We start from the raw sequence: 15,306 nt of genomic DNA on the forward strand, positions 1-15,306 counted from the left end.
TCGCTGCTACACATTTCTGTCTTCCGCCCTGCAGACTCATTAATGCCACAGCTCTAGAGTAGTGCGCACCATGATAAACAGGTAGCTGGGTGTTTATTTTCAGTATACTAATGTTTGTAGTTTGTTATTGTACAGTTGCACAAATTAAAATCAGTCAAAGAAAAATAAATAAAATTTAAATGGACCACAGAGTTAAATGAGGGTTTGCAAAATATATAGTCTTTATTACAAAACATGAACACCAACATTTTTAACCAATATTCACCTTTTACAATTAGTTTGTACATATTAAAGTTTAGTATTGATCTCATAAGAATTCACATGGTTCAGACAAATGAGTTAGTTGATAGTAGCTTTAAGGGTTCAAAGTCCTTGTGATTAGATCAAGTGACAGCACATCAAGCAGTAATTTCATTTCATTTGGCAGACACATTTTGCATCATACTAGTATGTAAACAATTATAGTTGTTTATTAAGATATGTTAATATTCATCAAGAGTCAAATTCACTAAACTGGGCAGGGTAAATTTCTCTGCAGGTGAAGGAGGGGAAAGACTCTCAAGCTTGTCTAGATCAAGAGAGAAAAGCCTCTCGTCAGCAGTCCAGTGGCTCATACCTGGGCTCTTTGACTGTACTGGGGAGTCTTTGAAAGCGGATTTATCTAAAGAGGAATCCAAGCACATTCGTGTCATCAGTTCAACAGGTGGCAGTATAAGTTCTTCCTCTCGCTCCTTATCACTGTGGATCTCCTCTGAACAGTCACTGTTAAATGACACCTCATCCTCAAAAAGATTTGGGAGCTCCTCCTGAGCAATGTTGAATTTAATAACATCACTTGAGCTATGGCTGTTAAAAGTCTCCAGCTGCGAGGAGTCCCATGACACAGTTGAGTGAAGGAGTGACCCCTGCTGGACAGGAGGGGGAGTGCAATGGGCAAGAGTAGTTGAAAATAAGAGGGAAGGCTCTGAACTTGGTCTTGTGCAAGGGCTGTTCACCTCAACCATTGGCATTTTGAGCCAAGAAAGACTGTCATGCTGATTCCAAGACGCTGGTTTCTTCTCAGCCATGCCTTCCTCCACAGCTTTTCTCCACGAACTTCTCACGTCCTTAACTAGGGAGAGTTTATAAAAAAAGACAAATAAATAAAGCTAGGCTACATGTGAAAACTATTTCTAATGAAGAGTGAGCTAAGTATTTACAACTCAAAATACTAGCTGGAGAAGAAATCAAAAGACTTGTACTTAGACTCTCAGGGGTCCGGCATAGTTGTTTCCTAGCTGAAAAAGGGTCAGATATGGCATTTAGTAACTGCCCAAGGTCCGAATCACTCCTTCCATTGACTGGACTCATGATCACTGCCTCTGCAAACTGAGAACCAAACAGCAAATTAACATTTTCACACAGTACATTTGCATAAACTCAAGCAGAGGATTGTCTGCTCCGTATCTGTCCGTGGCGATTTCTCTCAGTTCGCACCGGTCATCAGAGAGCAGGTTTGATATAGGGAAAACTTGTGATGGGTAGAGCACTGCTCAGGACTGCCCATGTATCAGTTTCCCAGAGCAAAATCTACAAGGCACTAAACTGCAAACAGCCATTTTAATCTGTTGTACAGTTGTGCTAAAAAAAAAAAAAAAATCAAAAGATCTAAAATTACCTGCAAGTACCGTTACAGTCAGAAGACGTTTGATCGAAGCTAAGCTACAAGCAAGAAGCCCCTGAAAAATGGTGGATGGAATTCTGTGAACTGATGAGAGTAAAATTGTTATTTTCGGGACTAGTGTTCATCGACAGTACGTCAGGCGCGTAATGAATTCAAGCCACAGTACACTGTGAAGACGGAAGCATGGTGGTGCAAAAATGTTGGTATTGGGATGTTTTTCATACTACAGTGTTGTGCCTATTTTATTGTACAACAGGGATAGGTCAGTTTGAATACATTAAAATACTTGAAGAGATTGGTGCCCTATGCTGAAGAGGAAATGCCCCTCAAATGGGTCTTTCAACTAGACAACGACCCCCAAGCATACAAGTGCTCACTCGTGTGCTTGGGGGTCGTTGTCTAATTGAAGACAAGCAACATCTTGGTTCCGGACAAAAATGACTGAGGTAATGGAGTGGCCAGCTCAATCCCCTGACTTCAACCCTATTCAAAACTTGTGGAGTGACATTAAGAATGCAGCTTCTGAGGCAAAACCCCAAAATTCACAGGAACTGTGGCATGCATTTTATTCATACTGGGCTGAAATACCCGTTTCTAGGTGCCAGACGTTGGTTGACTCAAAGCAACGCAGTTATCAAAAACAATGGTTATGCAACTAAATATTAGTTCAGTAATTTAAAGGGAAGTTAAATCTTCAATTTATTCAGTAGTTGTATTAAATTATCTCAGTGCATTTAAATAAATAAATAAAATCACATACTTGACTTGCTAAGTTGTCATACTCCAAATCTAAAATTTGAGCCTTGTTCTTTAGGACAGAGGCCTTTGTTGAGTGCAGACTTCTCCTGTGGCTAGGCTGCAAGAAAGGGGGGAGGGGGAGAGAATCCAAATTATGTTGAAAACAACAAACAAGGTGGAACTTACAAATCTCCAGGGGGTAAACAAGGCAGAAATACATGTAACACCAGTTTTCAAACATGCTCACAGATCAAGTATAATGCAAGCAAACATTCCATTATTTGCGTGAACTTCTGGGGGTATTCCAGAAAGCACGAATTGTAAAATTAACCTTTTCACACAGTACATTTACATAAACAAGCAGAGGATTGTCTGCTCCGTATCTGTCCGTGGCGATTTCTCTCAGTTCGCACCGGTCATCAGAGAGCAGGTTTGATATAGGGAAAACTTGTGATGGGTAGAGCACTGCTCAGGACTGCCCATGTATCAGTTTCCCAGAGCAAAATCTACAAGGCACTAAACTGCAAACACAGCAACTGAGAAAGAGTATGTATTTGTGCCAGCATGCATGGGGCTAAAATTAAGAGATACAAGCAGAAAAAGCATAGAGCTTAGCAATACAAAACTACCTGTACTGGACTGGCTGTCTGGGTCACAGACTGAATTTTAACTGGGTAAAGCAAAGGAGATTGACATGGTGGTGTGTCAAAAGTCATAATTCTTTTGGAAAAGCTGCTTTCAGAAGACAGCAGGATCCCCTCATCTTCAGCTGCCATTGAAGTGCTGTTGAAAAATTGGGGAGGAAGTTAGACTATTTCCATGAAAATAGAACAAAATATATATTTTCCCAACATTCACTATTTAGAAAGACAAATTGTGCTGTACGTTTTGAGCTCTGGCTCCAGTTGGACTTCTGGCTCAAAATGGACATCCGTCACTATTACCTCTGGTTTTCTTTTTGACGGCTGCCCTAGCAGTTCTTAAAAGTGAGGGAGAAGAAAAGAAAAAGGATAATTACACCATTTCTACAGAAGAAAGATATCACATAATGCACTTATCTAAGCCGTTAACTTACCAGGTAGTTTATATGGATATTGTGAGAGGACACTAGCCTCAAAGCTAGCCTCAGAAGCCGGCTCAAATGAGAGAGGAGCCATTGGAGAGACAAAGTCAAGAGCCTATTAATGTTACAGAAAGCAGATAATCCTCATTCAAACAAAGTCAGAACATTGATAAAGATGCACCAAACTAAACGTGTGACTTTTGTATGCATACTGCTTTGTATAATCTGGACAGCAAAGTTTCAGAGAAGACAAAGTGAACCTAAATAGCTAAACAGGCAGCATAGATTTAAAAGCAGCTATGGCGTCACTTACAGGATCCTCTATAAGAAAAGAGGTCAGGGGTGTGTTTTTCAAACACACTGCCCACTTGTTCTCCCAGTCCTCCTCCATTCTTCTGATAGAGACCTTGATCTCGGTTTTATCCTCTTTAATCAGTTTCCGCCTGGAAAGATTCAAATACATTTTAAAGAAGAAGAAAGAAGAAAACTAAACATGACTTTTTTAAGTGTTAAACACTATAATATGTTCAAAAGCTGAACAACCAGTAAAAGGAACCCACAAATTCATTGTGTTCCTGACTGTGAAACCACAAGGTATGGCCACAGATTTAAATTGTCCACACATGAATCAAATTAGACATTGATCAATCAGAGATTAACCCACTGGTGACAATGATTTTCAAAATGAATTGAAACCAGGTGTTTTTGTTTTTCATGTTGTCTTTTAATGTAACATTTAACAAACAACTTTAAACCTAATCCAGACACATGATCAGTCATTTAAATAACATTCTCAGTGTAAAGGACACATAACTTGATTATTAATGTTCAAGAGTATGTTTAATTGTACCTGATAAGCTTGAGGTTTTCTTTTGAGCGGCTGAAAAGCAAGGCATTCTCCTGAAAGTCTTTGTGTTGAAGCTGTACACTCGAGCCTCCAATTTTCTCTCTCTCCTCACTAAGGACGTGTAATCCCTCATTTAGAAGCTTCAGCAAAGGCACGATGACAGGCTGCCCTCCCTCATACAAGCTACCAACACTGGACTATGGACACAAATAAAACTTACTGTCAGATTTTTCAACACCTAAATAGAAATGCTGATCTATTGAGATTTTAGGAAATGCATCATGTCTTCATAAACACAAACATTTTCACAAGTTAGTTTTCCTTTTCTGCCTGTAGATTTCACCTGGTGGGATAGTTGCTCCATGCTTTCACGAAGAACTGCAGGCAACTTCACACTCAGGTTCTGTCCACCCAAGATGTACTGGTCCACCTGTCCATGGATCACACTCTCCATAACTTTTCGCTCTCCTTCAAGGGTGGATAAGACTCTGTCTGTCTCATTCCAAAGGCCTCGCACCTGAGAACGTAATTTACACAAAACATTAGAAATATTAGTACTGAAATTTCAAGAAACATCTTGTTACTTTATTAGAAAAGAAACTGAAAAGTGAACATGTGGTGCAAACCTTTCGATTTTTTGCAATAATGTTTTCCTTTAAATCTGCGTTACGGTTATGTTCTCTATAAACAAGAAACATTGTTTTTAGTGAAGTGAAAATGATCTGTGCAATTTACTTCAACAAAGCTGTGAAAAAATATTTTAGAAATTTACTTAAGCATATTATCATATTTGGCATCCTCTGCATCAAGGTCCCTCAAAGACTTTTCCAAACCTCTGAAAAAACAAAACAAAAAAACATATTGGTAACCCTGGTTTCTTGAATAGGGAATGAGACCCTACAACAGTAGCTGACGCTATGAGAACTGCCTCAGCTGTGACGATTGTCTGAAGCCCATAAAGAAATGTTGTGTCATCGACATCATATAAGGACACACCCATGGCATCAATCCTCAGATTTTGATGAAGGACACAGCAGAAAAGGACAAGTATGGTAAGCTATGAAAAGAAAACGAAACACCACATGGCAAGCCTTATCTTACCCATATATTTATGGTGTTGGAGTCTCTACTAACGAGCTGATAAATTGAATCAGGTGTGTTTGATTAGGAAGAGTTTGAAAATGTGTTGGTTTGACTCCAGGGCTGCATCCGAAATCGCATAATCACTATATAGTAGGTGACAAAAGTAGTATGTCCACCGAATTCACAAGTACTCATAAAAGAGTAGGCAAAAAGTACCCAGATGACCAACTTCTTCCAGCGAGATTCTGAAGTATGCACACTTTACAATCCCATGAGAACACAGGAGAGGATTTATGAATGGCAGTGAAGCAATTATGTAACTGACGCTGGTAGGTCACATCACATGATAATGACAACATGCCAAATGTAGTACGTCCAGATTACATTCATACTATATAGAACATACTTTTTTAGCAGTCGTGAAGTAATTACTTATTACTTATTTTGAATATAAAATGTATGCAAAAACTGAAAGCCCAGGAATTTGTTCTTTGTACCTCTCTTAATACATCTGAGATTATTTGACAGATGCCAGATCTTCTAATCATGATAACTGATCTCCAACTAATTTGGTTCTTCAAACTAATTTGTGGATTTGATTAAAATACCTGGATTAAGTTGTCTGGATTATTGCGCGTTCTTGTGTTCATTGGAAAGGGCAGATATAACAATACTTGAAACCATAATCAGCAATTTGCTGGTGTGAAGACAGCAACGTAATGACATCATATTAAAAGACTCCAATAAAATGATTCCCTTACGAATACATTTCTCAATAAGTAAAACTGGCTGTGTCTATATCATGATACACTACACAACATTATTTGCAAATTTATTTTTAAATCATTATTGTTCCTGGTTCAATAAGGTACTCTTGCAAGAAAGTAGCTGTGGCTGGGACAGACTTTAAGGATCACCTTCACTTAAACAGATGCAATCTAATCCAGTTTACATGAAATAAGCCTGCTACCGAGAAGGTTTGAGCTCACGGGCCTGTTGCTATGACAGCAACTCCAGGATGAGCTTTGAAGAACCTAACAAACCTGGATCATGTCAAATCGTCAACAATGAAATCCAGCTAATTGAGTTATCCATGTACAAAGAAGAACGGACCCCTGGGCTTAAGTACAATTTCGTATGCCCTTTCCTCACCAACTTCCCTCTGTCTCGTTCACTCGGATGTACGTAATTGCGAGTGCCATGTTACGAATGGCAGCCATTTAGCAAGCCCATCCCACAGCTTTTTAAGATTTTTTGTTTTTAAAAGAAGTCTCTTCTGCTCACCAAGGCTGCATTTATTTGATCCAAAATACAGCAAAAACAGTAATGTTGTGAAATATTTGTATAATTTTAAATAACATTTCTATTTGAATATTTTAAAATGCATTTGAATTTTCAGCATCATTAATCAGCCTCATTATTATTAGCATTATTAAATTAAAACAAAATTACTAAAAGCAAAGTAATTTCATTATAAAAATTGAGAAGGAAAATTTTTATAATACTATTCATTTTATTTTACATTATATAAAATAACAATACTAATATTTATGGCTGTCTTAATTTCCTCATTTTCAAATGTTAAAAAAAGTTTCTCATACAAGTATGGAAAAAGCATGTTAGAGCGACCAAAACTCAGATGATAGGCTATGCAGAGATAGAGTTTGTCTAGAGCAGCATTTATTGATAACTGACCGATTAATTGCGCCGTCCAGGCTGCTTGACCATACAAAACTTCTCAATGATATGATTGACCACGTCAAAGAAAAACCCTGACAGAGAGACATAAATCTCTTCCTAAAGAATATGAAATCTGAGGATTGATGCAATGGGCACGTCCTTATAATAAGAGGCACCCTCAGTGCCATCAGCCAATGTATTGGTGAACTTCAGACAATGGCCACACCTGGAGGCGTTTCCATAGTGTCAGCTTATGCAGCTTTGAGTGAACCTATGAAAGGCAACTAATGAGTGAGTAAATGGTCTAAATATAAGATGCATTATCTAACAAAATAAGACTTCCTGTAATGTAGCCAATTCAACTGATGTGCAGTGCCTCCAACCAGTGAGTGGAGGAATGTGGCCACTCACTTAGCTCTTTTCTGATAGTCTTGAATAAGACAGTCCTGCTCTACAGTCACTCTCTGGAATTGTCTCTTCACCAGCTGAAATCTTTTCATCTCCAGCTCCTTTGAACTCGCTGGTACAGCTGCAGCCTCAGGGACCCACTTGTCATCTAATTGTTGATGTGACAAATATAGAACACAATTATATCAATTTGAAAACATACCCTGAACCATGATCATTTGATCCCTGGATAATAGAAAATAATGACAATTTTTTTAGAACCCAACTGGACCCGAATGTAAAAAGCAGAGATGCAGCCCTAAACACTAGTGGCGAGTGGGACATTTTTCAACCAGGTATGACACAGACCAAAATAAGAGACGACAAATAAGAAACACCAGGGCAGGCATAGATTTAAAAGTATGCCCATCTTCCTACCTTATTTGAATGATGACATTTGTTCTCTAATCCTTTGTAATGTAGCTGCGTTTTTAACCCATGTTGCCAAAAAATGTAGCCTATAACCTTCTTTGTGTAAAATATAAGACAAAAATGTTTTTTTTGTGGATTTTCACAAATGGTTTTGTTTGAGAAAAAACATGAAAATATATAGTTATTTTTTATTAATAATTTTTTTGTTAATTTGATTAGTTTGGCCTGCATTAGATGGTTTTCTGTAATCAATCTGGCAACAGTAAATCATTTTTCTGCTTGGGCGAGCACCTTCAAGTAGATAAACCGCTCATAAGCGTTGTTTCACCTCAAATTAAATGTATGTTTATGTTAATATTAAAGGTCCCATAAGTAATATTGACAGCTAGTGGTTGAAATTGGTACTGAAATCCATCCAAAATCAAATATTGTAGAGGGTTGTTTCTCCTGACCCCTCCTCAGATTAGACACTCACGCTGGTTGCCAGTTGACGACACACAACAGGAACTAGCGCAATTGACAATCGAAGGCAACAAGCCTTACACTAAGTTGATGAGTTGATTTATCTGCATTTTAATATGCCTCTGAACATAGAGCTATTCAGATGGATGCAGAGGCTTTTTAGGTCAGGTAGAATCTACAATCTCTAACCTAGTTTGTTTGCTGGCTTCTGTGGCTACAATACACTGCGTTTTCTGCCAAATGACAACCTGGGGAGTCAAAATATTATTGAGTAAATTGGCAGTCTGCAGGATAACACAGACCAAAACAAAAACAGACATTCCGACATTTCAAAGTAGAATAACTGGCTGTAGCATTGTTTTTCGGAGAAACAAGTATGTGAGCTTAGCAAATTTCCTAAATATCTGCAAACATATTCACAGACTCTTCGAAACTGCATGAATCACAAAAATTGCATTTTTCCATGTCAGAATAACGAATTTGATGAAAGGTGACGAGTTTGCAGATATGCTATAATCAATCACCATAAATAAACATTGACATAATACATTAACAGTAGATCAGAGGGATATCCAATCAACCACAATTCATTTAAAATTTTGGCTTCAAACAATTATGAAAACATAATTTAGATAATACGAGTATTGTTCCACATTCTGTTCTTTTCCTTTAACGTGGTGCGCATTTGGCCGTCCTGTCCAGAGCACTCAAATCATTTAACATGACTGTTGGAAAATGCAGCCTACAGCAGGACTTGCTTGATAATAAAAAGTGTTATTAGTAAACTAGGCGAGATACATGCCTAAACGGTAAAATACACACAAAAAGTATCCTCAAACACAGTTGTTTGTATCTTAAGTACACAGAAACCGAAATCAGATGAGTGTCGGTATGTTATATCAGTGCATTAAGTGCCTTAAAGTAACAGCAGCCTATTTTACCTGCTGCACTCGGTCATTAATGTTAATTAAACAACAAAAGCTCATCCCTTTGTAATATGTAATTGCAATGTAATTAGGAAGCTACTGCATGTATTTAAGCTGTGAACTAGTGAGTTAATTCAAACTAAGGTGCATATGGATAAGGTAAGTAGATACACATGAAGTACACTTAAATACAATCTTGATACACTTTATTTTACATAGTTTATACCTGTGTAATATTATGTCATTTTAATGTAATTAAGAAGCTAATGCATGTATTTAAGCTGTTAACTAGTGGGTTAATTAAGATGTATAAGGTATGTAGATATGAAGTGCACTTAAGTACAATCTCGATACACTTTATTTTGTTACATTATGTAATGCTACAGAACGCTAGCCTAACATATTTAAGTATTTGTTGTTACATTGTGCAGTACTAAGTACTTTCTTATATAATTACACTGTACCAAGTCTGTAACACGTATGTAACCGACTCGGCTTGTTACATATGTGTAACAGTAGCTGCCTATTACATGTGCATAACTACAATCTGGAAGTACAGGCTGTTCCATAACTTAGTTACATGTTATTTACATTTTGTTACATGTTATTACAACATCCACTACTAAGTAATTAATTAAGTAATTACTCTGTACGGACACAGTAAAATAAAGTGTAACCGCGTTTTATTTTACATTTGATTACTTTATAAGTGTATATAGCAGGCTATTAACTTAACACTATACTATTAGAAAGACTTACATGAAAAAAAAAATATATTTTTATATTTTGTCCAATTGTTTGGAGATATCGGTTTTAATTGCTAAAAAATGATCTTGCGTTAGCCTAGTATTTGGTATCAAGAATTGTTAAATTTCACTAGTATCTAAATTTTTATATCATACCAACCTAATTTCTAGCAAAATATGCCAGATATTTATATCGCTATGGTGCAAAAACAACTCATTAGATTGGTCATCTCATTAAATAAGTTAAATAATCGTGGTTACAATACTGACCCAAATACGTGTGATTATGATTTTTGGCATAATCAAGCAGCCCTAGTAGATCATAAGCTATCGCTTGGCATAAATGTGGACTATTCAATGACTGTGAACTGCTCTAAAACCACAAGCATGTTGAAGCGTGCAGCCAGCGCTCACATTTAATTAAATCACATTAATCCATAATTACAATTCCTTGAATACCTCTTGACAATAAAATAACATGATGGGGACTTTTCTTACACCATTTAAGACTTCTAAGACTTTTTATGGCCTTAAATTTGATAAAACTGAATTTAGGGCTTTTTAAGGATCCACAGGGACCCAGGTTTTTGTGGAAATTGCTTTACAGAACTTTGGGGAAACAATAGGGCCCTGAACACTTTCAGTGCTTGGGCCCTAATAATAATGGCATACCTGTGGTCAGTGTCTTCAGTGTTTTCAGCATGACATATTTGGATAAGTGGAGCATCAAGTTGATAAATCTTGGTCCAAAAGCAGAGAGCAAATGTGATGCAGCTACCTTAGGAAAAGCGCTACCTTCCTCGTTCTAAATATTAAATACACATTAAAAAAAACAATAACATTAAAAAACAGTAAAAGTGCATAAAGAGTACAATAAAGTCTTTAGTAAAATACATTAATATGTAACTCGACACATAGCCTATTACTCTACATTTTTTGCCCTTGAACATTCTCTAGGAACACAAAATGCACAATATTAACAAAGTTTTATGTAAAACACAAAATTGCACATACCGCTATCTCTTGGAGCCATGCAAAAGCCACCTTGCGAAACTCAGCATCACCTTTATGATCCCAAATTGGCCAGCAATGTCTATACAAACAATAACATTTTTGAATCAGCAATTCAAATCACAACAGACGAGGATTGTAAAATTTAAAAAGTACTGTATACTGTAGCTATTGTTACCTGAAGACGTCTTGGGCACGAGTGGGATTCAGTTTATCAAATAAAAAGTGTATGACAATGTAGAATGCCTCTTTGTTCGGCTTATCAAACATGTTCCTGTAAAAAATTAAATAAATTAAAGCAAGCAAGCAGCATTGATCAGGGGCCTCATTTATAACCGTTGCGTACGCACAAAACAGGCCCTGAAAGAGGCGTACGCCATTTCCGACGCATAACTTGTGATTTATAAAAACAAACTTGACGGGAAAATGTGCGCACCTGCACGCAAACTAAATGTAAATGTAAATCTTCATTATGAGTCCTAATCATAAATAGGCTACAGTGCATGTTCACAATAACAGTTTAAATAAAAGAATGATTTAAACTATGTTTTATTTCTGATATAAACATTTAGATTAAATATGCCATTCTAATTTTCTAATTAATAGAGTTAAACACTTAAACTACATGACATTTACTGAAAAGTAAAATATATATATATATATTCAATAAATAGCCTATAAATATTTGTTGTTGTGCAATGCTTTTGAACACTTTTCCTTTGGCATGCTGTGTTTTAATGTTTTAACTACAGAGATAATTGCTTATCATGATGATAGCAGATTGTGCAAACATAATGCACAACAAGGTCGATCTGTTTCCATAAAAAAATATAAATCAATTAAAAAGACTATTTGGCCAGTGGAAAAGATTGAGAAAAACTTTCTCTGAAATGTATTTAACACTGGCTATTTGATTTATTTATTCAAAAACAAGGCATAGGCTACTAAATTATTTTTATTAATGTAATGTGACGGCACATCCGTATTTCATATTTTCCTAATGTCTTGTACCGTTAAACATGTTATCACGTGGATGAATAATCATATGCAAATGATATGCAGATGAGGATATGCATAGTAAAACTAGGCGTTGTAAGCTCCATATATGGTTATTTCGGGGAGGAGACGCATGTGCGCACAATCTTCCGCTGAGTGGGATTTATAAAGTGAATCCTGCGCAGGTTCTGGCGTACGCACGGTTTTATAAGTCTGAATATTTTTTTGCGCACGCCATTTATGGCTTTTGGGCGCACGTACACTTTTAGTAAGGATCCTACGCACAGTTTTATAAATGAGGCCCCTGGCCCTCACACCTTGGTGTGTTCGAGCATCCCTAGCCTTTCAAGTACTTCCTGTTTTATGGCCAAATTCATCATGCAACCAGGGTAACCCTCTACAATGCAAAATCACTTGCATATCGTATAATAGCGGAGTCAGTCTACTACACAACACACTTAATGATTGGTGAGTAAAAAACCTGCCGACGTTACTTGTGGTTTTATTTATAAAACATTAAACATAACGTTACGTTGGGTGTTGCTAATAATTTCCACCGTGTTCTTATCGAATTTATGTTTGAAATTGATTTTGTGAGAACAACTGTTGAAGAAAATGTAATCGAACCCACATTTTAGGTTCATGGTGAAGGTAGACATTCTTATGGTGATTGATTGTAAGAATGATGTGATGCCACAGCATGTTGATGCCACAGCAATGTGTCTTGAATAAAATATTTTTTCATTAAGTCCTGTTTCTCTTTCTCTCTCTCTCTCTCTTATGTGTTATTGCCCGAGTAGACATTTCATAATGTCTTTCCAGATTAATTTAATTAACCCTAAAAGGAGCCTGCAGCTACAGTCCCGCACCCAGAGTCCCGTATTCTCAGACCCCTCGTTTTTCGAGACAGCGCCTCCTATCAAATTGGATCGGATAAACATGTGAAGAACTTAAGCCGAAACGGGAGTATCGTCAATTTTATTTAGCGAATCATTCGATTTCTTTTTTAATCAAGCTACTTTATAGCTCATCGATACACCAACATATGAATAGTCCATTTAATATTTGTAAAGATAGTTTGTAACAAAATTTGAGCCGTTAATGTATGTTTTTCGCCTTTTTTCCCCGAAAATATTTTGATCGCTAACGTTAGCCTTTAACTTTGGACTTTTTGTAGACAAGCCATTGTAAAAATTTTATTAAAATTAGTTGACATTAAAAGTAAACCAATTATTAAATACATTAAGTGTGTTAATAATATCAAAGAATGTCATCATTAATTATTTAATCAGATTTACCGTTTGACCTTTTTTTGATTATCGGACCTTTTCTCCTAAAACTATAAATTTAATGACTTAATGCCGGATTAATTATTTTACTTTATATAATTTATGTAGACTACCTAATTTGACAAAGCGATTGCAAAAAGAATGAAAAAATAAGGAGTATTCGCCTACCAGAAAGTAATTATTTTACCTTATGCATTTACATTACATTTTTTATTGATTCATTTAGCAGACGTTTCATATCCAAAGCGACTTATAAATGAGCCAAGGAGTTTTTTTAATGCAATTGAAGACAAAAAGTAAAGTCACTAACACAATTCTTTCTTCCTTTTTTCTTTGCTTTGTCCTGTTTACAGCAAGATGATGTTTAGGTGGTCATTAAATAAAGTACAGAATTGTTTATTATTGTTGTTTTGCTTCGCATTCAAAATATCAAAAAACAGGTTTTGTAATGTTAGCGTGGTATAATGTTAATTAGACCTTTATAGGTTGAACTGAAAGAAAAATTGAAATTTGAATTAAAAAAAACATTGTAGCAATATAATATCACATAATATTTTTCAGAAGATAGTTCAATCTGTAATTGTATCCCTTCCATCAGTAATTTTCTTTCAATTACACCCACGCTAAAAAAAAGTCAGAGAACAAAATTAGTTTTTTGGCACATGCATTAAGCAGGGAACGCAAATATTTATTTGGATAACTTTAAGTAAAACGAGACTGTAATATCTGAGAACTCGTAACTCTGTGTGCGGGTGTTATACGATCTTCTGAACAGCAGGAGGCGCTGTCTCGAAAAACAAGGGGTCTGAGAATGCGGGACTCTGTGTGCGGGTGTTATACGATCTTCCGAACAGCAGGAGGCGCTGTCTCGAAAAACGAGGGGTCAGAGAATGCGGGACTCTGGGTGCGGGACTGTAGCTGAAGGCTACTAGGTTTATATACTGTCTATGGAAGGCTCCGAGTCTGCAGCTTCATAATATTGCTCTATGCTGTAAACAAAGAGTTCTGCCAGACATGTCTATATGCAGCCAGAGCCCGTTCTGCTTTCTGCCGCCTATTTGCGCGCGCATCTCGGTGATGACGTTGCACAGACAGCCCCTAAAATGGCCGACTCAGTGACCAGTGCCCTAACAACGCTGACAACAGAACAAGGGTAGCTTATTGAGACACCCTATGTACTGATTTGTATACATGTAACGTTAACGTTACGGTATGAGTGGCTGCATTTCAAAGATGTACATCTAGGACCAGTGTAATTAAAAGACAAATTATAACGTCAAAAAAGTATGACATTCATATAAGAACTAACATTGTAAAACCCAGACAATTACGAGTTAATGACGATATTTAGTTATGAGGAAAAGAGATAGCATGACTTACATTCCCAGATTCAGATGTTTGTTGTTTTTGGTAACGGTCTCCGGTCTGAATTCGAGGCACAGGAGGCACCACCATAAATATTTACCGTTTGTTTTCTGTAGTTTAGACATCTCGCATAATAGAGCAGCGCTTCAGGACAAATAACTCCGCGATCAACTGGACAAACACTTTGCAAGCTATCAATGATAACCCGTTCACACCATAGTAATCGTATACCGCTTGGACTGAGTGAGACCTAACTTACTCGAAAGATAAACTGAATAAAACTTATATTCAATATCACCGCAACTTCCTGCTAACCGCCAAATTATTTGAGCGTATTTACAGCGTCCGTGGCTTCGTCTCAAATCTCTGTAAAGACAGACCAGTGTCGTTGTTTAGTGCTGATTTATATCTACAAATAATAGGCTAAAGCAAAATGACGGAGGCGTCACTCAGGCGAAAGACTATTCAGTGTGTTTATACATCAGCATTTAAGTACGCGATAATACGAGAGCGCGAGACCGTTTAATGTATTGGAGCACGACCACGAAATGGGCCGGACCTGAATTACGTTGCAGTTCCTACTACGGCAAGCAAAAAAGACCAAATACGTCAACGAGA

General features: G+C 36.9%; 1 protein-coding gene across 1 annotated transcript; it reads right to left on the reverse strand.

Annotated features, from left to right (window-relative positions):
• Positions 1-65: 65 nt before the first annotated feature.
• On the reverse strand, positions 66-15,306 carry haus6 (HAUS augmin-like complex, subunit 6). Its single transcript, XM_079599752.1, has 16 exons — positions 14,704-15,306; positions 11,217-11,312; positions 11,042-11,120; positions 10,700-10,832; positions 7,486-7,630; positions 5,084-5,146; positions 4,938-4,992; positions 4,655-4,828; positions 4,315-4,508; positions 3,778-3,907; positions 3,477-3,579; positions 3,287-3,380; positions 3,031-3,184; positions 2,424-2,519; positions 1,242-1,368; positions 66-1,111 (listed from the first exon to the last, which is right to left on the reverse strand). The coding sequence occupies exons 1-16, from the start codon at positions 14,811-14,813 to the stop codon at positions 483-485; spliced, it is 2,382 nt and encodes a 793-aa protein (XP_079455878.1). The 5' UTR covers positions 14,814-15,306; the 3' UTR covers positions 66-482.

This window comes from Phoxinus phoxinus, assembly GCF_949152265.1.
Source record: "Phoxinus phoxinus genome assembly, chromosome: 2".
In the NCBI taxonomy this organism is placed as follows: domain Eukaryota; kingdom Metazoa; phylum Chordata; class Actinopteri; order Cypriniformes; family Leuciscidae; genus Phoxinus; species Phoxinus phoxinus.